We start from the raw sequence: 27,112 nt of genomic DNA on the forward strand, positions 1-27,112 counted from the left end.
CCCGCCGCCGCCGCCGCCGCCGCCGCCGCCGCGCGGGTGAGTGAGGAGCCAGGCCGGGCCGGGGCCGCGCATTCCTGAGGAGGGAGGCCGGGTTGGGGAGCGGGGAGCGGGGCAGGCCTGGGCCCGGAGCGGGGGCCCGCTGGCCAAGGAGCCGGGCCCATTGTAGAGAGCTCGACCACTACGGGGAAGGTCGGGGCCCCGCACTAGGCCTGGGCCCGGCCCGAGGGAGCGCGAGCCCCGGGGGAGGGAGGTGAAGGGAGGAAGGGAGGAGGGGAGGGAAGGGGGAATCTGGGGGTGCCTAAGAGGAGGAGAGAAAAGGGAGCTGGGTGTGCCTGAGAGGAGAGGTAAGGGAGGGGACTTAGGGTGCTTGTGAGGAAGAGCAGGAAGGGGGGAAACCTCAGGGTGTCTTGAGAGGAGGAGAGAGAAAGGGGAGGTGGGGGTGCCTGAGAGAAAGGGGAGCTGGGGGTGCCTGAGAGGAAGGGAACTGAAGTGCTTGAAGGGAGGGGACCTGGGGGTGCCTGAGAGGAGGAGAGGGAAGGGAGGACAGGAGCGTGCCTGAGAATAGGGTAGCTGAAGTGCCTGAAGGGAGGGGACCTGGGATGCCTGAGAGGAGGGGAGGGGAGTGAAGAGTGGTTCTGAGGGTTCCTGAGAGGAGGGGTCCTGAGAGTGCTTGAGAAGGAGAGGGTAAAGGGAACCTGAGGGTGCCTGAGAGATGAGGAGCCCCGGGGGTGAAAAGGGAGTTGAGCATGTCTAGGAGCGGAAAGGGGGAACTTGAGAGAAAAGGACCTGAGAAGGAGGAGGAAGGGAGTTGGTGGTACCTGAGAGTAGAAGAGGAAAGTGGGAACCTGGGGGTGCCAGAGAGGAGAGTGATGAGGGGACCTGGAGATGCTCCTGGAGAGTGAGGATGGGATGGGATGTTTGGGAGGAGTGTCAGGAGATATGGGGGTTCTTAGGTGAAGGAGGGATATAGGTAGACTTACTTGTGAGTTTTATAAGTTCCACATCTCATAGAGCTGTAGGTGAGGGTAAGAAGACTGAATGATGGCTCTGTAAAGTTAGTATGAAGATGGAGGGTAGAAAGTGAAGATTAGGAGGGCCTCAAGAAGAGATTGTGACAAAGGCCAAGGTTCATGAAATAAGTAATAACTACTTTAGGGTATGTAAAATAGGATATATATGGAGAAGGCTATGACTACAACCCCTCACCCCCACCCATTCCTCTGAACTCTGACAAAATTTTGTAGAATGAAAAAAATTTCCAATTTGTTAAGAGGTAGAGAGGGATGAGAGTGTCTGCATTCATTGTAGAGAAATAAAAAGAAGAGATGGTCCAGATAAGGAGTCCTGAGAATAGAGTAAGGTGGGTTCGGATTGGAGTAAGCCCTACAAAGTAGACCACTTGAGGATATTGGGGATAGGACTGAAAAGTGAGTGAGGATAAGTGAGATATAAGATATAAGAGAGGATAGAAACTTCATTTGAAGCAAGTTAGAAATTTATAGGACTAATTGTTAGAACCCCAGAATTAGAACTTAAGGAAGGATATTAAAAGGTAAGGCATACTCCCAGATTGGAACAGAAATACTATTATTTTTACTTCAGAATTCAGAGGTTTCCCCTCACTTCTATAACCTTCTAGAAGATGATAGGTAACAAACCTATGTTTGTGGACAAAGATTGAGCCTCCCTAGTGGTGATTCCCTCCCCCCCTCCTCTCAAGGAGGAAGTGTTAGGAATAGGCAGTCTTAAAACCAGTGTTAGAAGGAGTCAGTAAAACTTTAACTTCTGAAGACAAAAGAGTAAATATATCTATACTTTGATGGTTTCATTCAGCCCAACTTTAAAATATTTTTACAAAGGCTTTTTATTGTGGAGATTAACTTTTTTTTTTGACTGCACAATAAGGTTCTTTGCTTCTCCCTGCAGGAAGTGTCTCAAGTTTACTTGGATCCACAGGCCCTTCTACAGGAGTTCACATAGTCTGGTTGGGTGGGAAATTGTACCTGACTTGAAACAATGTGTAAGAATAGCTCAGTTTCAAGAAATTCAGCTTGAGGAAAAGTTAGGATGTCACTTAAAAGACCATGTTCCTGTTGGATTTTCAGTAGCTTTTGAATTGTCTTTCCTTGGTCTGAATGAAATATGTTTCTTTGGCTTTTTTTGTGGGGAAGAAGGAAAGGGGAAGAATTAATCTGTATTTACTTTTTTAAAGAGTCCAGACACATGGTACTTAAGAAGGAAGCTTATGCAATCCCTAAATTATAAAGGCATATCAGACTTTTAAAAGCACATTCCTTTCAAGGAAGAACTTTATCATTGGAGTTTATAGGCTCTTGGCCAGGTTACATATCTGTGGTCATTTTATTCTAGTGTGAATTAATTTAACTGCATTTTGTTTATTTATTGAGTGAATGAGTGAGTAGATTTCTTAATGGTTTACTTTTGTGGTAAAGACCTGTTAGAATATGTTTTACCAGCCTACATGATTTGCTGGGAGACCCTTTTGATACTTGTAGAGATACCAAATGTCTCCTGTCTTGTGTTTAATTGACAACCCTCAGAAATAGAAAGAATCCAAAATGTTTCATTTGTGTAAAGAAAGATATTTAATATGATCATAGAATGTTAGAGCAGAAAAAAACAACTGAGATGATCTATTCCAACTCCTTTTTTTGACAGATGAGGAAACTGAAGCCCCTGGTGGTTAAGTACTTTGCTCAAGGAAGGTCACACAGTTCATTAGTGGCAAAATCACCTGCAACTTACATCTTCTGATGCCTGTAGTGTTCATTTTTTATACCAGGCTTGCTTGAGTGTATTTGATAAACACATCTGATTTATGTATTGATGTTCTGACAGTTCAGCTTTGTAATGAAGTATTTGATGTTAATTTTGTTACCATTCCCATAATATAAAGAAAGTTATAAGAGCTTTAATATAGAGAAAGGAGAAAGGAACTCCCAAAGTTAAGCATTTCAGAAATTTCACTTAGAATAAATTAATTGATAAATATTTGATGAGTGCCAGCTATATGCAAGGCACTGGTTTATTGTAAATTTAAAAAGATATTTATTAAGGACCTGTTAAATTCAGTGTGCCATGGGGCACAAGTAGAAACCAAAAATATAAAACAAGATATACACAGATTAAATTGCAATAAAAACTTTTGATAGCAATGTAGGAGAGCAGGATAGTATATTAAGGAAAAAAACTGGATTAGAAGTTGAGAAGCTTGGATTTTAAACTTTTGTTACCTGTTTGTGTTACAATGAGCAAGCGATGCTTTACTTTTTTTGATCATCAGTTTCCTGATTTGTAAAATGGAGATAATAATCCTGTCACTACCTACCTCACAGGGTTGTTGTGAGGATTAAATGAGGTAATGAATACAGAATCTTAAAGTGCTATTTTAAATTAGCTATCAACAATAATATATTGAAAAAGGTGTTATGAAGCAGCACACAATCATCAGACATTTTAGGTAGTTATTTAGTAATTACACTATGAAAATTTATTTTGTTTAGTTGTTTCTTGAAGATTGCAGCATGGCTAGTATATTATATTCAGGGGTGGTCAATTGCCTTGGTACTCTCACAAATGGCATTGTGGACAATAGTACATTACATATTGATAGGCCTGGTGAAATCTTTTGCACATAGGTGCTCAGTAAATGTGAACTGGTTGAAAAAATTAATTTTCAATTGAAGTGGTCTCTGAGCAGCTGGATACCAAAACATAGAGAGATTTGACCTTAAGAAATTAGCCATCCCTGCTGAGATGGAGATTATATCTCAGCCAATCATTTTTTAGAAATCATTAGCAACAGAAATACCATTTGGGTCATATAATTGTGACCTAACTACATTTATCAGTGCTACTCACTCCTAGCCATCTGTAAGTGCCCTGTTCTCTATCTCAGGCAACAAAATGATATCTTTACAAATATAGATTCCCAGGGAGAGCCATAGAAATGAATGAAAGAAGCAGAAGAAGAGACAACATAGTATTGTGGAAAGAGCATTGGACTTGGTTGTAATCTTGGCTCTTTCTAGCTTTTTAACTTTAGACAAATTTCTTTACCTCTCTTGAGTGTCAGTTTTTTCATCTGTCAAATGAGGATAATAATACTTGTATTTCCTACCTCACAGGGTTGTTGTGAGGAAAGTAATTTACAAACTGTAAAGTGTTATAATTTTGTGCTTGCTACCCAATTTTCATTAGGCCAACCTTGATTTTTAAAGGTTCTGGCCAAAGTCCATATGCAAGACTCTTTGTGATTTGCTTTGTAAAGCAATGATCTCCCTTTCAGCACTTGACCCACTTTAAATGTTTAAAATATGTGGTCAAACCACATGGGAATTTTACAAGTCACCAACCCAGAATTTGGCTTAGTACCAGAGTAGGTGGCACTGGTGGACTTGGACTTAACTAGATGTCTCATGTGTAGATTAGGGAAGTACTTAGATCTCATAAGAATTTGTTAGCCACCTGCAAATAGCTACAGCTAGGTGACTGCCTGAGAGGGAGTCTTTTTTAGCATCCTAGTCTAATAAAAGCTACAGATATTTAGTTAACACTTTGTTATAAATTTAGTATATGATAATTTGGTTATCAAAATACAGAATTGTGTCATGAGAGAAACTTCCTTTGCTAGTAGCCATAGTTTGATTTCATTTTATTAATTTTTATTTTTACTCCGTTTGGAATTCTTCAGGTTGTTTAGGGCCCTCAGAAATATACTTTTCTGGTAAGAAGGATATTTAAAAGTGAAAACAGTTCTATGTTCCCTACCAGGGGCAGCTTGGGTAGGTCATAAGTATCACACATTTCTTTTTTAATTCTGTTGTTTTGAACTTTTTATTTTTAAGCCTTTACTTTCCGTTTTGGAATTGATACTGAGTATTAGTTCCAAGGAAGAAAAGTGGTAAGGGCTAGGCAGTGGGAGTTAAGTGACATGCCCGGGGTCACACAGCTAGGAAGTGTCCAAGATCAGATTTGAACCTAGGACCTCCGTCTCTAGGCCTGGCTCTCAATCCACTGAGCCACCCAGCTACCCCTATTCTGAATTTACTGTAATTTAGAATTTATATGGTATGTAGAGAATATATGTATTTGGGCTGTTATTGCCAAAATATATTACACTTTTCCCATTTTTTAAAAAGTAAATACTCTATGCATTAAAAAGTATACAAAATAGAGACAGGAGGTCCTAGGTTCAAACCCGGCCTCAGCCACTTCCCAGCTGTGTGACCCTGGGTAAGTCACTTGACCCACATTGCCCACCCTTACCAATCTTCCACCTATGAGACAATACACCGAAGTACAAGGGTTTAAAAAAAAAAAAAGCAAAGTGCTATGTAAAATACTGTTTAGAAAAGTTGGAATGATGAAGATCAGTTTTGGTGGGTTTAAGGTTATATTTTTGTAGTTGAGGGGCTTTTTCTTTATGAGAAGAGTTATTCTTCCAACTTTAAGAATATCAGCTATGTATCTACCCTAGACCAAATTTTATAGCCAGCACATATGTCTATGTAAAATTTAATGAGAAGAATAGTTTTGCAATTAAGTTGACAAATTAGTTCATATTTTGAGTTAAAGAAAGCATTGTATGTTCATTGTTCCAAATAGTGGAGCAAAAATGGATAGTTAAAGTATAAAATAAATATTTTGCTGAAAATCTGAGAAATACTTTTTCAATACTTTTGGTGGGAGGGCAGGGTACTGTAGTCTTGCCTTGTAAAAAACCTAAATAGCTTTATTTCTACAGGACTACTTTTCCTAATCCTTGTCCTCTTAATGGTTTCAACAGGACAGATTGATTCACTTTGGAACTATAAGTACTGGTGTACTGAGATTAGGGTGCTGCAGTCATTGTCCCTTGACGAACACAGAGCCCCAAAATGAATGTCCAAGAACAGGGTTTCCCCTTGGACCTTGGGGGGAGCTTCACTGAAGATGCTCCCAGGCCCCCAGTTCCTGGTGAGGAAGGTGAACTGGTTTCCACAGATCCCAGGCCAGTCAGCCACAGCTTTTATTTTGGGAAAGGCGATGGGATTAAAAGTGAAACTTCCACGGCCACCCCGAGGCGATCAGATCTGGATTTGGGGTATGAGCCTGAAGGAAGTGCTTCACCTACACCCCCATATTTGAAATGGGCTGAATCATTGCATTCTTTGCTGGATGATCAAGATGGAATAAATCTGTTTAGGACTTTCTTGAAGCAAGAAGACTCTGCAGATTTGCTAGACTTCTGGTTTGCCTGCAGTGGCTTTAGGAAATTGGAGCCCTGTGACTCCAATGAGGAAAAGAGGCTTAAGTTGGCTAAAGCTATTTACAGAAAATATATTCTTGATAATAATGGGATCGTATCTCGTCAGACTAAACCAGCTACAAAGAGCTTCATAAAAGATTGCATCATGAAGCAACATATTGATCCTGCCATGTTTGACCAGGCCCAAACTGAGGTCCAATCCATGATGGAGGATAACACCTACCCCTTGTTCCTTAAATCAGATATTTATTTGGAGTACACGAGGACGGGTTTGGAAAGCCCTAAAATCTTTAGTGATCAGAGCCCTGGGTCAGGGACAGGGAAAGGTATACCTGGATATTTGCCCACTTTGAATGAGGATGAGGAATGGAAGTGTGACCAAGATACAGAAGAAGATAATGGCAGAGATTCGGCTCCATCTAGCAGGCTAACTCAGAAGTTACTAATGGAAACAGCACCCCAACGGGCCTCATCAAATAGGAGATACAGTGAAAACAGAGAATTCAGGTAAGTTACAAATGTGATTTTCATGTTCTGTGCTGATTTCTGAAATCTAAGGATACAGCTTAGGGAAAAACCTCTTTCAGTTGTTTGGGAATTATTGGTGAATTTCAGCTCCAGCTGAGTTGCAGAACTTTATTTTTGTTTACCTTGACACTGAATGTTGTTTTCTCTCCTTCAAATTCTGTTGTGTTGTTAAATATCTTGTTTGTAAGTAAGAGTTGGGTTTATGGTTTACTGATGACAGTTTTCATATTGATATAGGCATTTTAGTTACACATTGACACTGACATTAATAAATTGTACTCATTCGTATAGAAAATGGGTTTATCTAATAAAAATAGCCTTTCTAACTAAAAGCAAGTGGGAATGATTATGTGTGTACACTGAAGATAATTCTACATTATTGATTCTAGAACCTGGATTTACTCATTTTACTTTTTGATATATTAAAGGTTCCTTTTCTGAGGAAAAGACGTGTTCTGAGGTTTCTATATGATGAATTGATTTATAAATACATTCAGCTCCTTGGAGAACTTTCTGTCACAAAAAGCATTTTACAAGTTTCCTCTGACTTTGGTTGCAAGGTTTGGAAGCAGAGAATTCATTTCTTTATCATCAAGATGTCTAAATGTTGCTGGTTAAACACTGTTGGCAGTCTAAGATGAACAATGTTTAATTATTGATTAACTATCTTTTATTTTAAAACCATGATCTAAAAATCTCTTCAAGGCAATAGGTAAAATTCAATGTTTGATCATCAGATTAGTGTAGCTTTGGAAAAGCATTTCTAAATTTGCCCTTTTACTTAATCTCTGGAGTGGAAATTTATTCCTGTTTATGGAAAATGGTCTACTGAAGATATTGGACTACTTTCCTTTTCCTACTTATTTTCATATAGCTTATGAGGAAAGACTGTGGCTTATGAAACTTCGAAAACTAGGAATTCATGTAATACCCTGTTGGTTTAATCAAGAGTATGAAAAGCAAATTCCCAAGTCCTCAGACTTTACTGTGGAATTAATAAAAACCCTTGATCAGTTCTGTAAGTACAGCTTGATAGAGAAATTGGTACTTGTTAATATACATAGGGTTAGCTGTATCTAAGTGTTTAAACACACTTATTTAAAAGATACTCGTAAGATGAGTTGTTTGACAACCTACCACCTTCAAGACTTCAGAAAACAACTTCTTTAAAGACTTGACTGACAGGAACTGTGAAGGAATAGTTTGATAAATCAGGAGAAAAACCAGGACAATGTGATTTCTTAAAATGAAGGGAGAAGAGGGTATAAGCAGGATTGTTCAAATCTAACAAATACTGAAGACACATAATTAATAAAGATGGGGCGGGGGGAAAGCCTTTGGATTAGAGGTTCATTAGGGAACTTCTAGAGAAAAGTTTCAGAAGAGTTAAAAAAGCAGAAAGTCAGATCCTAAAAAAGGGAACAGATTTCTCCTCATTGGCTATAAAAGGCAAAACTTGGAGTAATGGGTAGAAGTTACAAAAAAGACAAATTTAGGGTTGATATAAGGGAAAATTACCCAAAAATTAAAGCTGTCCAAAAGTGGAATGTATCTCTCTCTGGATAGATTCTCTTTCTCTACCGGTGTTTGAGTAATATCAGGAAAACCATTTGCCAGGTATGTGGTTGAAATGATTCTAATTCAGGCAAAGATGAGATCAGATGGCTTTTAAACTCCCTTCCAACTCAGAAATTCTGTGATTCTATAAAAATAAAGTCTCTTTTTTGTTGGAAAAAAAAAGATTAGTTGTTTGAAGTAGTTTTGGCTCTTCATTCAGTGCAAAAGCCTATTTATTTAGCAAGATACAGCAATTCTTGTAGGTCCAGAATATTTAGGAAAATAGCCCTCCTGATTGAATTTGTCAGGCTTTAAAATTTTTGCTAATTTGAAAACTTTGAAAATTTTCAGAGTTGATCAGAAAATTTTCAGATAATATGGGATTAGACATGTAGCATTCAATTTAGGAGAAACATTTGGTCATTCTCTGGTTTTTAGTTATTTTAATATGTTTTTGGGAAAAAATGTTTTGTGATTCATCATCCATCATATTTGTTCTGTACATCTTAGGCTTAAATTAATTTTGCTTCACTCTCCAAGTTAGATGTAAACTAGCTGTGAAAGTAGTTTTGTGGTAAAATTAGTAGTTATTTTTCTCCTTAGAAATATAGAAGCTTAGAGTTCGGATGAACACTAGAGATAATCAAGTCCACAAATCTCCATTTTACTTTTAAAGAAAGAAACTAGAATCCAGGTAAAGGATGTGTGACTTGTCCAGGGCCACTGCCTTGAGAAGGGAGGCAAACAGTACTAGAATTTAGATTCTTATTAAAAAAAATTTTTTTTTAAACTCTTACCTTCTGTCTTGGAGTCAATACTGTGTATTGGCTCAAAGGCAGAAGAGTGGTAAGGGCTAGGCAATGGGGGTCAAGTGACTTGCCCAGGGTCACACAGCTGGGAAGTGCCTGAGGCTAGATTTGAACCTAGGACTTCCCATCTCTAGGCTTGGTTATCAATCCACTGAGCCACCCAGCTGCCCCCCATAAATTACTTTTTGAACTAATGTTTTCCTCTTTTGGTCATAATTTGGTAATAAATTTGCATCTTTTTTGTTTCAAAGTATCTAAAATGCTAAATTAATTGAATAGATTTAATGAAGTCTTTGAACAAATGTCCCAAAGTTTAATGTACAGTGTTCAATTTTATATGTAGGAATGTGACATTAACAATAATATGTGATACCACAAATATATTAATCATTCGGTAAATTTTAAAAAGTTTTGATGCATTTTTTCATTAATTATTTTTCAGTTTTATTCTCCCTTACCTCCACTACTCAGAAGTACAAAGAAAAATGGTTGAGTAAAATCACTCAAAATAGCAACTGTCGGGGGCAGCTGGGTAGCTCAGTGGATTGAGAACCAGGCCTAGAGATGGGAGGTCCTAGGTTCAAATCTGGCCTCAGACACTTCCCAGCTATGTGACCCTGGGCAAGTCATTTGACCCCCATTGCCTACCCTTACCGCTCTTCTGCCTTTGAGCCAATACACAGTATTGACTCCAAGACGGAAGGTAAGGGTTTAAAAAAAAAATTTTTAAAAATTAAAAAAAAAAGGGGGCAGCTGGGTAGCTCAGTGGAGTGAGAGTCAGGCCTAGAGACAGGAGGTCCTAGGTTCAAACCCCGCCTCAGCCACTTCCCAGCTGTGTGACCCTGGGCAAGTCACTTGACCCCCATTGCCCACCCTTACCAATCTTCCACCTATGAGACAATACACCGAAGTACAAGGGTTTAAAAAAAAATAGCAACTGTCTGAGAGTATATGTAATATTCCACAAAGATGTAATCAAAAGTAGGGTAATCCCTTTCTTCATTTATTCTCTGGAACCAAGATTAGTCATTGAGTTTAATCCTAGTTCAGATGCTTTTTTATAATTTTCATTTGCATTGCTGTAGTCATCTTGCTTATTATTCTCTTGGCTTGCTTTCTTTGCCCTATATCAGATCAACAGATATTTTTATGTTACCCTGAAATGCTCATATTTGCTATTTCTTATAGCAGGATAATATTCTATTATATTCATATACTGTGTTTTTCCCAGCTATTAGTTACCTATTTTGTTTTCATTTTTTTGCCACCACTAAAAGGATTGCTATGGATGTTTTGGTATATGTGAGTCATTTTTTTGTTTGACTTAAACTCTGAAAGATAGCCTGTATATTGATTCACAGATTTTAAATTAGTAATAATTAGAGTAAGCTCAATTCTTTTACTAATGATGTTTTTAGAAACTGGGATGGGTTGCAAATGGGGTAATCTTGTGTATTTGGATATTTAAAAAGACAACTTGGGCATTTTAAAATGCTAGACATTAAAGATTTTAGTGATCTCAAGTTACTGATCTTTTTAATACTGTATATTCCTTGGTGATGCTAGTTGTTTGAGAATTATGGAATATCACTTTCTCAACAAAATCAGAATTGCAGGTGACTGAGAATAATGAAAAGATAGACATTTAGGTGTAAGGAAGTGCAGCATACTTATGTAACGATGAATGATATAACAAATGGACAAAAACTGAGTAATGGTAGTATTCCCAAAATATTAAATGAACCAGAAGAAGGCTTCTTTGGGTACATCTCTATAAAGTATTTACTAAGAGATATAAGAACTTCACAGAATAAGAAAAAATAAAGAGCTTGTTGATTGTACTGGTAGCACAAGCACTCACCCATGGAAAATCACAGATCCATTAAGGAACTCATTTTAAAGAAGATGACCCCTCATTACTAAGTATAACAGCGTTGGACAAAATACAACTGCTTTCCCTTTTTTGACTGTGTATTGCTTTCTTCCCTCCTGCCAATATTTAAATTCTTTTTAGGCATTGGGAAGTGTATAAATAAAAATAAGACATAGTCTTCCTTTCAAAGATCCCAAACTATTGACCTTAGGCTTTCCTATTCTGATACCATAGTTAAATCACTAAGTGTCTCTATACCTTAATTTGTTCATCTAAAAAAATTAGATTTTAATTGTATTGTGTGATTACTAAGATTCTTTGCAATTCTAAGATTGTTTCCCTTCAGTGTGCTTATTAGGATTTCGCAGCATATGGACTTGTGAAAATATTGCTCATTATTATGTGGTTTTGAAGATGAAATCCATTTAGTAGAAGTGACTGAGTTTCTAGCATCATGCCTGGCATTTCAAGTGGACATCTGTTGGAGTGTTGAGCATTTTTTATGAGATGATGGTAAAGAGATGTACTAAGATTAGTTAAAAATATATCTTTATTGCTTTATGACCTATACAGTCTTGATGTAGGTAGGCTTTCAAAATAAAATTATTTACTTCTAGCAAAAAATGACTGGCTGACTTTCACTTGGATTTTTTTTTAATTTAAAAAAAATTTTTTTTAAACCCTTACCTTCTGTCTTGGAGTCAATACTGTGTATTGGCTCCAAGGCAGAAGAGTGGTAAGGGTGGGCAATGGGGGTCAAGTGACTTGCCCAGGGTCACACAGCTGGGAAGTGTCTGAGGCCGGATTTGAACCTAGGACCTCCCATCTCTAAGCCTGGCTCTCAATCCACTGAGCTACCCAGCTGCCCCTTCACTTGGATTTTTAAAACTAGATTAACAGAAGAAAATTTAAAAAAAAAATAAAAGAAGAAAATAATATAAATTGAATTAACATTAATAGGAAAAATAAAAGCAATAGTTCAGAGTTACTAAAAGGAAGATGCTTTTGTTTTGTTTTAAAAAGATATATTGAGAAGAATAAACTGCAAAAGAGCTATCCAGTTCCTTAAAGTATAGTGACCTATATTAAATTACTGTTTTAATGAGTTACATATTTTCAGTCCTTTTTTGAAAAAAGAAATGTGGGTGAAGCCTTCCCAGCTTTCAAGACCCCATCTTCTTGAAGCATTACTTCATTCACTTGCTAGTATTAAACTTTTAAACTTATAGTTTGTATTACATGGCTTAGAACTATTTTTACTGTACCATGGATTGAGTCAGGTGTGTTAGACTTAGCTCAACTAGATGTTTAGATCTTTGTGGACAGGAACAATGACTTACATTTTAGTATGGTTCTGCAACATATAGAATAGTTTTTAGTACATCATTACTTATTATTTGAATAATTAAACTATTGTTGGAAAACTGAGCTTAACCTTTATGCCTATAGCATAAATAGACTATAATAAAACATGTTTACTGTCACTCAAGAACTTAGAGGCAAAACAGAACACCCACCCAAGTCTTATCAGAAAAGTTGTGGCAGCTGGGGGAAGTTTCCTTTCTGTTGCTGTTATTACAATGAAAAAAACAATAACCCTCTTATTGTCTTATCCATTCCAAGTAAGAAGAGGACTAGGCAATTGGGGGTTAAGTGACTTGCCCGGGGTCACATAGCTAGGAAACGTTTGAGGCCAGATTTGAACTGAGTACGTCCTGTATTCAGGCCTGGCTCTTTTCACTAAGATACCTAGCTGCCCCATCATTACAATTTAATAGTGTAAAGAAATTACTTCCAATAAACTCTTGCCCTCAGTATTTTAACTTGATATGGAAGTGACCCTAGGTTTTTTTTTTTAATGCATTTTATCAATGCCTTTTATTTTTATATATGTCATTCCTAGCTATACCTCTCGTCTTTTAGACCTCTCCTTTGAAACAAAGAAAAAGAGTTAAGTAAAACCATTTGGTATAGTGAGTGTCTTGCAGTGTAAATAGTAATATGAAGCAATGTAACTTCCCAAATTTTCATTCTTTTTATTGCAGAAATGCCACATTTAATTTTATGATTTATTTGCTTGTTTTAATTGATATTTTTTGTTTCGATACAAACATGTCCCAAGAAACACCAACACCTTCACAACCCCATAAGTATTTACTCAATTAACTAAAAAACTACCTGATAGTATGATTGTTTTTGATAGTATATATCATTTTCCAATTCAATAGATGAAAGGTTAATAGAAAGGAAGAGCCTGTACTTTAACTTTGATAAAATGTTACCAATTTTGTCTTTTGGATTTGACTTGAGTTTTGTTGACTTTGTTTTGTCTTTATATTGTTAGACTCTGTTACTTGGGTCTTCTTTCTTCACATTGCACAACTTCATACTGGTCTTATGTTCCTCATATTTGTCATTGTATATGGCAGTTTATCTTTCATTACATTTTTACAAGCACTGTTCATCAATTCCCTGATTGTTGAATAAATTTTGTTTCTAGTTTTTTAAACATTACAGATAATGCTACTGTGAATAATTTCATATTTATTCTTATTAATATGAAGCTCTAAAGAACTCTAGTATTTTATAAACACAATCTCTTCATGAAGAAACCGAGGCCCAGAGAGATTATTACCTTGCCCAAAAAGCTAGTAAGTAGCAGAATTGTAATTCAAATCCCCTGCACTTTTCACTATACCATGCTGAGTGCTAACTGAATAGGTCAGCCAAGAACCTGATTATTGGCAAGTTTTTAGGTAAAAGTCTTAATGTTCAGGGCTGGAGGAGAAGATAATTAAATCTTTGTTTTCAATCATCTTACTCATTAACTTACATTTGAACTTGCCTCAGGTCTATTCTATGTTCTCATCCAGAAGTTCTTGGATAATACTGATTATGAGGTAGTGTTTCCTGGCCCAGAGTGTTTATAGTAGTGATTACTGTGAAAGCTGAAAACCTATTTCCATTCTACACTTCTTTTCTCATTTCTTCATAACTTTCTCAGATGTTTTCCCTTTGGATGGAAATTTTTCATATTTGATCTCAACCCAGAAAGGAATATTTGTTTGGGGAAGTCCAAGACAAATCTTTTCCATTACTCCTGCATTAGATGAATGGGAGAAAAAATACTTTACTGCTTAACCAGTTTTTTTGGGGGGAAGCTCTACTAACAAGTAACAAGATTTCAGGTCACCCAATTTAACATGTTATCTTCTCAGTGAAAGCTATTTGCTAAATTTGGAAAGAAATAATAATTTCAGTTGTAAATGGAATTCTTGGGTTAAAAAAAAGTGAGTTTTTAAAAGTGACTACTAAACTAGTAAAAACAATGTGGTATATATACTCTACATTCAAGATGTATGACTTACTAAATCTGAACCAACAATATTCCTGTTAGAATGTCATTGCCCATCATGGTTGCAAGTATAAAGGTCCATTTGACACCTGAATTGTTGACTATAGGCATGCCATTTCTTCTGTCTTTATACAAAAATGGCTTTTATCTTACTGAAGTTTCAGTCTCAGTCAGCTTTTTGTAGTCCTGTGTCATCTAGGCAGATACAGCTATTGTCTGTCATTCCAGTTATATGACCTACCCCAGTTTTCTCACATGATAAACTGCCTCTGTGTGATACAACTGTCTTAACTCAAGAGAGGCTGAGTTAAGAGGAATCTCGGCAGACGTTGCATATTAGCACTTGTTGGAACTGGAGCTTAGAGTTCCAGTCCAGCTTTCCTGTCACTTTGGGGGGTGGGGTGGGACTTGAACTAAGGAAGGGAAGGGAATAAGCATTTATATAGTACCCATCATATAGCAGCTGACTAATAATTTTTTAAATTGATTTATTTGATTCTTATAACAGCCCTGCAAGGCAAGTCCTATTATTATCCTCATTTTACAGTTGAGGAAACAAGGCAAACTAAGTAAATGATGTGGCCAGGGTCACAAAGCTAGTAAGCGTCTGAGGCTGGATTTAAATGTCTCCTGACTCCTGGCCCAGAGTACTCACCTAAGAAGGAAAGATAATTTGCACAAAATCAGTAGATAGTATAATAGCAGATCTGCATTCAAACTTGAGTATCTTGACCCAGTCCAGAACTCATTTCTAATATGCCATGCAAAAAGGTTATAGTTTTTTTAAAAAAAAAAACTTTGTGGAATCTGGCCAAGTGAGATGAAAAACTGACCTGTGTGGTGTGTGTTTTCTATTACAGAGAAGCTTCACACACATTCTTTCCATTGCACATTAAGTGACTTTTCAGTTTTCAGCTTTTTTGCCTTTTTTGTAGACAAGTATTCTCATGCTTACAAACTCTTGTGGGCATCGTTCTTAAGATAAATAAACATTCTTGCCTCAATTTTTTAAAAATTAAAATTAAATTAACATTTAAGTTAAAAACCAAACATTTATTAAATATTTCATGCTTCTTGTGCTTCATCATATGGGGAATACAAAAGTAGTGCATATGGTCTCTGCCCTTGAAGATCTTATACTCTGAGGAATCACGACTAATTGATGAAACAGTTCAAAAACTGTAGTAACATTGGCCTATAGATAGGATTATCACAAGTATATGAGTTTACAATGTTCATTGCCTCCTCCTACCTTAAGTTTTTATTTATTTAGATTCAACACTAATTTTCATTGAGGTGGGAAATTCTTAGTGAACAAGCTATCTTTACCACTGCAGCTCCTGTTGTGTGACTTTTATTCTTAGAGAGTTACATTGACACTAAGAAGTTAAATAATTTGTCCAGAGTCAAACAACTAGTATGTGATCAAGGCAGGATTTCAATCTAATTTTCCCTAATTCTTAGGGTTCTCTTAATCACTTTTTCACTCCCTTAAGATTTTGCCCTCTGAGGTTGGAGTTTGTCTTAAGTTATCATTTAAATCAAATACAATAGTATAATTATTGTTTAGTAACCAACTCCTAGCCATTTAACATTTGTCTTTAGATAATAGAACTGTTTGGTTTACTTTCAAAAAGGTGATCTCTTTCACCATTTGTTACTTCAGCCTTAGCTCAGTGCCTGGCTTTCGGAGATTAATAAAGTGCTTGCTAACTGACTATTTAACAAACAACTAATTAAGTGTCTTCTAGATAAGCTACGTGGAAAGCTATAGATAAAGGGCCAAATGCTGACTTTGGATTCTTGGACTCATCATTTAACCTCCCAGTGCCCCAGGCAACTCTCTAAGTAAGTTTTTGGCTAGGTATTGATTTGTACCTATGGAGGGAAAAATTTCCAGATCATTCCCTAGGCCAGGGATCGGCAACCTTTTTGGCTGTGAGAACCATAAATGCCACATTTTTTAAAATGTAATTTCGTGAGAGCCGTACAGTGCTCACAGTATGCGCTCCTGTAACAGCGCCTGAAAAAAAATTGACTTTATGGCTCTTGTAGAAAGAGCCATACTTGCCTGTCCTAGGCTGATGAAATCATCATTTCTAGGCCTTGGGGCCTTTCCCCACCTCTCCTTCCCTAGAGTGAAAAGTACCTTTAGGCATTGAAAGATATACAAATGTAAATGTAAATAAGATACCGTCTCCTGCAATTTATTGGTAATTAAAGGAGATAACACATAACCTGAATACAACAGAGCTTAAGTGTGTAATTGAAAAATGAGTTATAGAAGTAATATATTGGAATACATAGTAGAAAAAGTCCCTATTCTATCACTGCATGGCTTTAAAAAAAATATATATATATATATATCAATTCTCAGGCAGAAGATAAGGCTTTAATGAAAAAAAAACTTTTTTTTCATTAAAGCCTTATCTTCTGCCTGAGAATTGATACTTAAGTATTGGTTACAAGACAGAAGAGTTTTAAAGGCTAGGCAGTTGGACTTAAGTGACTTGCCAACAGTCACACAGCTAGGAAGTGTCAGAGTGAGATTTGAACCCAGGACTTCCCATCTCTAGGTCTGGAACTCTTATCCACTGAGCCACTTAGCTGCCTCCATTGCACAGCTTTGTGACTTGGTGATTCACTTAAGGTATAGTTTCTAGTCTCTTTCCTTATATGTAACATGAAAATAACATCATGCTAGGCTAAATATTTATTGACTACTTTAAAATGAAATTTATTTGAAAGGAAAAATGTCTAAACATATATAAAAAATAATCAAAATACATTAAAATATATTCACTGACACAAAAGTCTTCTGATTCTCTGTTGTTATCTTTGTTCCTTTGGTGGTTGATGCTTCGGTCACATTTTTTTACAAGCCAGGTTTTGGGGGAAAATTGTGATTTGTATTGAATTGTAATACCCTGTCTTTACCCTATGGGGTTGTTATGAAGGTTAGATAAGTGAATTTTTGTAGTTTTTTTCTTTAATTTTTGAAAAATTCTAAACTTTACAGACTAAAGAAAAGAACATTTTTATGAACAAAGTAGACAAGAAGAGGATTATATAAGAACTTGTGAATCTTACCGCTTGCTTTAAAATTTTTTTTAATATCTTTTGTTTTTACATTGTCTAAAATTCCTTTGGTATCCCTCTCCCCAGCAAACTTTTAAGGAGAAAATAAAAAGAAGAGAAAAAAACAGCAGATTGGCTAATGTATCAAAAAAAAATCTGATAGTGTTCCATATCTTGTAATACTACTCTTCCCCTTTCACTTCGAAGGAGTGAGAGGATGATGTTTTATTATATCTCTTCTTTGGGATCTAGCCTTTTTTTTGTGTTAAAGCAAAACAGAGCACTTAAAGATTTTAAATCGTTTTTTTTTTAAAGGTTTTAAAACATTCTTCAAGCTTTTCAACTGCATTTCTCCTCCAAGTGAGCCAGGTAAAGTTTAGAAGCACATTTCAGGACTAACTTAGGCGTCAGTATTGCTATAGTGACCACAGATGGAATCTTATATCTGCATGCATCAAGGTAATGGAGAAAGAAGCAGTATCCTTGCTCTCTACATTGATGAATATAAAGTTAATTGTATTGTGAAATTGTTTTCTTGTTTAAAAAAAGACCCTCCCAAAATATGTAATCATTCCATAATACAAACTCATATTACATGAATTCATGTAAGAATTGCTGTAAGTAATTATGTGAGAGAGGTATCATGGAGGAATCATGTCTTTTTGAAAGAGGCCTTGTAAAACAAAACTTTGGGAGTAATCACTTATATTTATAAACTAAACTTTTAAAAAAACCTCAGTAGTATTCTTATGAACAGTGAACTGCACTATGAACAGTGAACTGCACTAATACAATAATGAATAGAAAAAGTCTAGTAACTAGTATTCTAGTCCCTATTTCTACCACTGCATGACTTTGTAACTTTTGGTGAGCCACTTAAGGTAAGGTTTCAAGTCTCTTTCCTTATATGTAACATAAAAATAATATGCTAGGTTGAATATTGGTTGACCCCTTAAAATGACATTTATTTGAAAAGGGAAAAAAGCTAATTTATGAGAATAAAGTTTACATTTAACTTTTCAGGAATACATTTTTAAAAAAACCATTACCTTCTGTCTTAGAATAAATACTAAGTATTGGTCCCAAAGCAGAAGAGTGGTAAGGGTTAGGCAATTGGTGTTAATTAACTTGTCAAGCATCACACAGCTAGGAAGAGTTTGAGGCCAGATTTGAGTCCACAGCTTCCCCTTCTCCTGGTCTTATTTCCACTGAGCCACCTAGTAATACATTTGAAGGCACATCCCATCTAATGTTAATTGGTTTCATAAAAGCTTGAGGCCAGACAGAACAATATTAGAGAACAGTTAGTTTTACAGAAAAAAATATTACAATTGGCATAATAAACTGACTCAGTAAAGTTAATATTACTGGGGCTGAAGTTCCAACTTTGTTACTGATAATCTGATATATGTCTTTGGTATTTGGCCAGATGAAATTATAGTCGAGTTTCAAATGTTAAGATGAGCTTTATTTTAATTGTTATTGATATAAACATTGGTTGGGGCAGTGGTAACTGAAGTATGCCTCTGCTGTATAAATTAATATTATTGGGCAAAAAGTTAGTTGAAATACCAGACTCATGGCTAAAATGTAGGGCATTTTTCTCTTTTGTACAATCTTGTGGTTTTCTTATTGCATCTTCTTGAGAACAATTTGTTCATCTTTAAAAAGAAAGTTAATCTTCTGTGTTGTGGTAATGTTATGTGATTATAGTGTGCCTTCAGTTGAAAAGCAAGGAAAATAATTGTTGAGTGGCAAAAGGACAAATAGCATATGTGAGCCCAAAGGGAAAAAAATGGCATTAGTTATAGCAAAACTCTAGAAAGAGTCTTTATTAGAATCAAAGATATGAGTTAGAATCTGCCTCTGATACTAGTTGTATGATTGGGTTTAAGCCACTAAGACTCAAAATTTCTTCCTTATAAAAAGGAGTTAATAACTCTTGGGTTTTTGTGAAGATCAAATGAAATTATGTAAAGTGCTTTATAAGCCTTAAAGTATAATATAAATGCCAGCTATTACTATTTTTATGATTACTGGGTATCAAATACTCTTTCCTAGTTTAAAAAATTTGATAATAAGTGTCAAGTTTTCTACAAACAAATAAAGCAATCTACTCATTAAAAGGTACTTGTGGGTCTCAGACTTTTTGAGAGATTTGCTATGATAATTAAAAAAAAAATTTTTTTTTAAACCCTTAACTTCTGTGTATTGACTTATAGGTGGAAGAGTGGTAAGGGTAGGCAATGGGGGTCAAGTGACTTGCCCAGGGTCACACAGCTGGGAAGTGTCTGAGGCCAAATTTGAACCTAGGACCTCCGTCTCTAGGCCTGGTTCTCAATCCACTGAGCTACCCAGCTGCCCCCCTGCTATGATAATTTTGAAACTACTTAGGCAGGGCTCATTTTAGGCATGACTACGAAATAATGATATCAGTTTTCATGTATGGTTTATGGAAGCATATTCTTTGCTTTATGGCCATATCTTGTACGTAGGAGTCTTCGGTGCTTCCCCCCCATCCCTCACGTCCCATTTCTTTTTTATTAAAGTTTGCAAGTAAAGACTCTAGTGATGGATTCAGTTTGATTTTGAAAATAGAACCCAACTTACATATTGTTTTTATGATATATAAAAATATATATGTATATGTAACACATACACACACAGGATATGGGGTAGCTCTGTTTCTGCTGGTGCCACCAAATTACCTCTTGTACTGATGAGCATTGACTTTTGGGTCTGTATTTGAGATGAACTCTGGTCCTGGTTTAATAGAGTTTTAGTTTGGACTGATGTTGCTTGTCTACAACTCTTATTGTGACAAATATATTATCCTTTAAATTCTTTTTAAAACAAAAATTTGAATAACTTTTCATGTGAGAACATATTTAGAATGATTTATAATAAAAAACTAACAAATAGCAATTAATTTGTTATTATCCACATAACCCTTTTCATTGTCTTTGTCTATTTACATATTCAATGAATTTAGCAAAAATTATGTGTTTATTGTGGGCAAGTAGGTGGTGAAGTGGATAGAGTACCAGCTCTGGAGTCAGGAAAACCTGAGTTCAAATACTGCATCAGACATTAGCTTTGTGACTTTGGACAGATCATTTAACCCTGTTTGCCTCAACTTCCTCATCTGTAAAATGAGCTGGAGAAGGAAATGGCAAACCACTCCAGTATCTTTGCCAAGAAAAACTCAAATAGGATCATGAAGAGTGAATGGACATGACTCAGCAACAACGTGTTCATTGTATGCAGAACATTGTACTGGGCACTGGGTAGAACAAAGTTTATATAAAACATGTTTTCTGCTCTCAGAGTTGAAAGTCTAGGCTAGGGGATGGGGACAAGGGATAGGGGATGAGATTTCATTAATACTTATTATACACTAATATATAATGGATGCATTATATTAAAGAGGTACAAAACAAGATGATGTTAGGGGAGATCCAAGGTGGTTAACTGCAAAGTAGATGTAAAGAGATGGCTTAATGCAAAAAGTGACTATTTAGATTGGTTTTAAAAAGATGAGTAGGAGTTTAATAGGCAGGCTTTAAAAAAATTTTTTTTTACATGGTTACATGATTCATGTTGTCTCCTCATCTCTCCCCCCTCTTGGAGATGACAAGCAATTCCACTGGGTCAAAATCCATTTCCATATTATTCATTTGTATAGTAAAGTAATCTTTTAAAACTAAAACCCCACATCCTATACCCATATAAACAAGTGATAAATCATATGTTTTCTTCTGCATTTCTACTCCAACAGCTTTTTCTCTAGATGTGGATAGCATTCTTTTCATAAGTTTCTCAGAATTGTCCTGGATCATTGTTTTGCTATTAGTCTCACAATGTTTTAGTTACTGTATATAATATTCTCCTGGTTCTGCTTATTTCACTCCACATCAGTTCAAGTAGGTGTTTCCTGTTCTTAAAGAAATCAAGCAGTTCATCATTCCTTATAGCACAATAGTATTCCATCACCATTATATACCACAATTTGTTCAGCTATTCCCCAAATGAGGAATATGCTTTTAGTTTCCAATTTTTTGCCACCACAAAAAGCGCAGCCATAAATATTTTTGTACAAACAGGTCCATCCCCATTATTTTTTATCTCTTTGTGATACTGGTATTGCTGGGTCAAAGAGCATGCATTCTTTTAAAGCCCTTGGGGCATAATTCCAAATTGCCCTGTCAGCAATGCATTAGTGTCTCAATTTTGCCACATTCCCTCCAACATTTATTATTTTCTTTTACTGTCATGTTAGCCAATCAATAGGCAGGCTTTCTTAAGTAATATTCTGTAATAGACCAGCATTTATAGTCACAGTTGATTGAAAGGTAAGAGAATACAAAACTTAATAAACTTAAACTTAAAAACTTAATACAAACTTAAAACTTTGAACTTTTAAAACTTTAAACTTTTAAACTTAAAACTTAATACAAAGCAGTGTTTATAGTTAGTAAACATTCTTTAAAATAAAGTTTTACTGGTTTCTTTTGTTTCTTTTATTCTAATTATCTCATGTATACCTCCTTTTCCCTCTCCCAAAGAACTATCTCATAAATAGTTTTTAAAGAAGAAAAAATCACAAGTGATTGAAACATTGAAAAAGTCCAAAAATATGTAGCAGTATGTAGCACTTGAGGGTCTCTCATATCTTTTCATTCAAATCTTTCTTGATCTTTAAAACTTTGTTACATTCACTTTTTTTTGATTATGTGGTTCTTTCTATTTACATTGTTGTAGTTACTGCATATATTATTTTCTTGGCTCTGCTTAAAGCTGCATCAGTTCATGTTGATCTTTCCATGAGTTCCTTTGTTTCTGATTCTACTTTGTCTAGTCTTTCCATTGATCTATTTTTTAATCAATGCCAGATAGTTTTGATGTCTGCACTTTTAAATATAGTTCAGGATCTGGAAGTACTATTTCCCCACATCTCTACTTCTTTATATCATTTTCCTTGATGGTCTAAATCTTTTGTTTTTCCAAGTGAATTTTATTATTTTATCAAGTTATATAGGAGTCAGGAAAATCTTACTTTAAATTAAACATTGTCATGTGCCAGACACCAAGCTTTTTTGTTGACAATATGAGTTAATTGTAAAAAAATTTGATTTGGTAAAATGCTACCGAGACCTTCCTTCCAACAAGTTTCTTCTGTATATTTGGTGATGTTATAAAAATTAATAACTTTTGTTCAACCTTCTGATTATTCATAACAAATGAAGCATAAAACAGGAAGATAAGTGCTTATAAAATACGGTTTGCCACTGTCGAGTTCAATTGGAAGAATTCCTCTTTAGTTGATGAGACCCTTCAAATGCTCTTGTTTAGATTACATTTAAAAAAAAATTCTCAAGTCCCTGAAAAAGACTCATAATCACTCAAGAGTTCAGCCTCACAATCTTTAAAAAATCTAGAAAAATCCAAGTGGATGAAGAATCTTTATTGCTGAACCAGTCTATCTTTGTCTTGCTTATTTTTTCAGCCATTTCCCCCCTCATGACCTTGTCTATATGTTGACATTCAGCTCTGTTCCTGGGGTGGAGGCTATATTGTCCTGAGCTTGTATCACAATACAATACTTTGATGTTTGGGGTTGGCCTGGTTACCTTTGAGTCCTGTCGTAGTGTGCACCTTTGAGGGGCAGCTGATTGGCTTTTTGAGGGGAGGCTTGCCACTATTTTGTTCAGATTTCTGTGCTAGATTCATCTCCCCTCACCCCACTTTCCTAGTGTCAGTTCCGCTGAGTGTGGCATGCTCTGGATTGCTCTCCTCTCTTATTCTATTGTGATGGTTCTTTCCTACTGTCTTTCTACATTGTCTTCAACTAGCACAAAGAACTCTAAGTGACTGTCTCAATTTTATATTTTAAATATGTTTTTATCCATTATTGCATAAAGTCTAGGGCTTGGAAATCTCTTTGTCATTAAGTGATTTGAATTGGCTGTATGGAACTTAGGGCTTTTGTGGTAGGCACTAAGTGTGTTTTTTGGCTGTGTCATATGGCTTCTGCTGGGAATACTCAGAGCTGAGGTGGTGATTTAGTAGCTTTTGTATGATTGCTGTCAATGTTTGACGTTCATTGAAGCTGAAGTATGGAATTTCAGAAATGCTTCATGTGTAATTATTTTAAATCTTTATTTAAATGTTAAAATGTTGATTTATTTAATACTGCCAAGAAGATTTTTAAAACTGATATTTAATATCTACAGTGTTTATACACCTGATGAAAAGGCTACCTCAGCAGTTTAGGATTGTTGAGTGTTTAGATCCAAATCATTTCCAAGGTAAGGATTATCTCTGTTTAGAATGACTGTCAAAATTATATTGTGTTGAATTTAGCATTAACCCTATAGTTAATTAGTTTTTCAAGGCATCACCCTCATTCCTTGAACTTCTTACATGCTTGTCCTTCTACCATTCTTGTCCTGTCAGTCTTTAACCCTGGGTCCCCTTTGTCATTTCCCTTTCCTCCTCTTCTACTTATACTCCCAAGCTGCTTAATATTGCCAGAACATATCAGATTCATGTAGTCCAGCTTCATCTGGTGCCTTACCTGATACATAATGATCTTTATTCATCACTGATTGACTCTGAATCATTTTCCTGCAACAACTTTCCTAAAGCTTTTCCTCTTCTCAGAGATTTCCAATCCAATCCAGTCTCACAATATGACTGGATTTGGAGTCTGGAAGACCTGAATACAACGCTTGCCTCAGACACTTACCAGCTTTGTGATTCCAGGAAAATCATCCTCTCTTGGCCTTAGTTGCTCTTCTGCAAAATGAGAAAGTTGGGCTGGATAGCCTCCAAGTTCCCTTCCAACTCTAAACTCCATCATTTGTACTTTTTCTCAGTAGACTCTATCAAGAAAATCTAGACCTACTGAGGGTAGCACAGTCTAGTAGAAAGAGATGGAGCCTGGTTCTAATCTGTTTGACAATGAACCTTTCAGGTCCTCACTATCTCTCCTCTATAAAATGAAGATGACTTCTGAAGCACCTTCCAACTCTTTAAGTTTGTGATCCCATGATTACTAATCTCCTTTTTGCTCCTCGGAACCTTTACACATCCTCACTGATCCTTTTCTTTTTTTGTTCAGTTCTCAGAGGATAAAATGGTCCTTTGCATTGATTGCAAAGGCCTTTTCTTACCCCTTTTCAGCTTACCTCATCTATTTCTCTTTGTTGATGAGCTATTTGCTAGTTCCTCAGTATATCCATGTAGTCATTTCCCACTGCCTGCTATACTGCCTGACCTCTTCCACATGCTTATATTAGAAGAATTTAAAAATGGGAACTTTGACTAATAAATTGTGATTTCTGAAATACGTTCTTTACCCTGCCCCCCTGCAAAATCTGGCTTATATAAAATGTGAACGAGCTTCATAATTGTGTTCTGATTGACATTTTTTTTATCTCCTATGGTAACTGAAGAGTCTATGTATAATTTGTATTTTAATTTCTAAGAGAATTTGCCAACATTTAAATGATTGTCATCAAAGTTTTGGAGTCCTCTTTAGAACCCTTTCTAACATTTCTCTTCAGCTATTTTATGTATTCTCAGAAGGTATCCTCACAGTTATGTTAGACCTTAGGGATTCAAAGATAGAAATAAAACAGTCCCTGCTTTCAAGGAGCCTACATTTTAATCATGATAGACAACATTTATATATATATAAATATTGTAGCCCTTTACTCAAAGTTCAAACTAGCTCTCAGAACTGTCTTGCTTATATCACTTATCTTCATACTAGCAAGTCTCACATTAACAGGGAAAATGGGAAAGTCCTAGAGAAAGACTATTATCACTTAGCTATAACTGGGGCTTATAGGGTCCTAGTGGTAACCTGGATGTGTTTTTCTCCTATACACAAAATCACAATGATATCATTAACTCTTAAACATAAAACATTTACTAAAGGATAAAGCAAAATAAATAGTAAATTATAATTTCATGTTTATATACATTACATTATAGATTTACACATTTACACAAACCTTGCAGAGAGGCACCTGTGTAGTCAGGATCTCTCTTAACCACATTGCTGGCCTAGATGCTTTTGTTCCTTTTATAAGAAAAAAATCTGTTCTCTACAAAACTGCTGCTCTGTTAGCTGCTTCATTTCTTTCCCTCATCACTCTCCTGCTGAACCAATTGTCCCCTTTTCTACTTTCAAAACAATGAAAGTGACTAATTCTTTTAATTTACAATTAGACTTAAAAGGGACTGAGAACATGTTACCCTATTTTAGTGACAAGCAATTCCATTAATGCTAGAAAACTCCAAAGTTATTAAGTTGGCTATCCAGGTAATTCAAACAAGTACATCCAGTTTCTTAGGCAGTTGGATTCTGCGTTGTCCAGTCAGCTGTCAGCATCTTGTAAACAACAAAGCAGAGGTCCCTGCAGATTCCTTTGGTTGACACTGTGGGCAGTACTACCAACCAGTTCTTCACTCAAAGGATGCTGCATTATTGAATCATGTTCATAGTATAATAGATGCAAAATCTGTCTTCTCCCCTTAAGGGCCTTTAAGAGTGTAATGAATAACAGGCTGACCAAAAAGGGCTTCACCTCTCAAACTGTAGATGGCCCCAAGGTTAATTGCTGAGACTGCATTAGAATGTGATTATTTCCTCTAGTCAGCAGGCTCCCAGTTTTTTCTTCAGCCAGTCCCTTAGTGATTCTTCTCTCCTAACCAGTGGCTTTTCTTAATAGCTGAAACCTTGTCAGTTGATTACTCCTTTTGATGTCTTCCTAAATCTTTTGCATTGTCTTCTCAACTGTTTCTATTACGTCCTCTCTTGCAGGAGTCTTCACTTCTTCGGTTCCTAATGTCTCAAATCAGAGCCTTTTGGTGGTCAGTGACTCATCTTTCTTTGATAAAAGAAATCAATGAAATCATCTTTCTTTTAATTTTGAAATCCAGCTGCTCTAATGTAATCTTCTCATAGTCTCTAAACACTTTGGTTTAATAGTGTGTTTTAACCTCTCAAACTCTTAAATCAGTCATGTGAATAAACTGATAGACCACAATGCCCTGTAGCCTTAGTTATTTCTTTGTCTTTAAACAGTCCCTCTCAGTTTTTTTCTTCCTTTCCCCCCCCCCCAATCAATAAGCATTTATTTTCTCCTCCTTTACTCCCATTCCTCAAGGGGGAAAAAAAAACCACAACAAAATCCTTACATATACTACAGTCAAACAAAACAAATTCCCTCATTGACAATACTTAAAAATGTAAGTCTCCTCCTTTTAAGTATCATGTTTCATCATCAGGTTTCTGGAATTGTGGTTGGTTATTGCATTGATCAGAGATCTTTCAACATTTTTCTTAAAGTATTGTTACTGTGTAAATTACTTGCCCTATTCTGTTTACATTGCTGTGTGTCAGTTTATACAAGTCTTCTCAGATTTCTAAGAAGCCATACTATCCCTTTTATCATATCTTAGGGCACAATAGTAATTCCATTACACTCATTTAATTCAGTTATTCCCTAGTTGATAGGAAACACCCATAGGTTCCAGTTCTTTGCTACTACAAAGAAACTCTTGATACATGTGGTAATTTGTATGCTTATGCTGACTTTAATGTACATTTGCTTTTTTCTTCTTTAAAG

The 27,112-nt window shown here is 36.0% G+C and overlaps 1 protein-coding gene across 2 annotated transcripts in view; it reads left to right on the top strand.

Annotated features, from left to right (window-relative positions):
* Positions 1–5,885: 5,885 nt before the first annotated feature.
* AXIN1 (axin 1) overlaps positions 5,886–27,112 on the top strand; it is a 176,438-nt gene continuing 155,211 nt past the window's right edge. Inside the window, exon 1 of one of the 2 annotated variants that reach the window (XM_044657625.1) lies at positions 5,886–6,778. In XM_044657625.1, the coding sequence (XP_044513560.1) occupies positions 5,901–6,778 (878 nt within the window). In that variant the 5' untranslated portion in view covers positions 5,886–5,900. The remainder of the gene's footprint in view (positions 6,779–27,112) is intronic. The other variant, XM_044657620.1, reaches the window with a different exon arrangement.

Source organism: Gracilinanus agilis, chromosome 1, assembly GCF_016433145.1.
Source record: "Gracilinanus agilis isolate LMUSP501 chromosome 1, AgileGrace, whole genome shotgun sequence".
NCBI lineage: Eukaryota > Metazoa > Chordata > Mammalia > Didelphimorphia > Didelphidae > Gracilinanus > Gracilinanus agilis.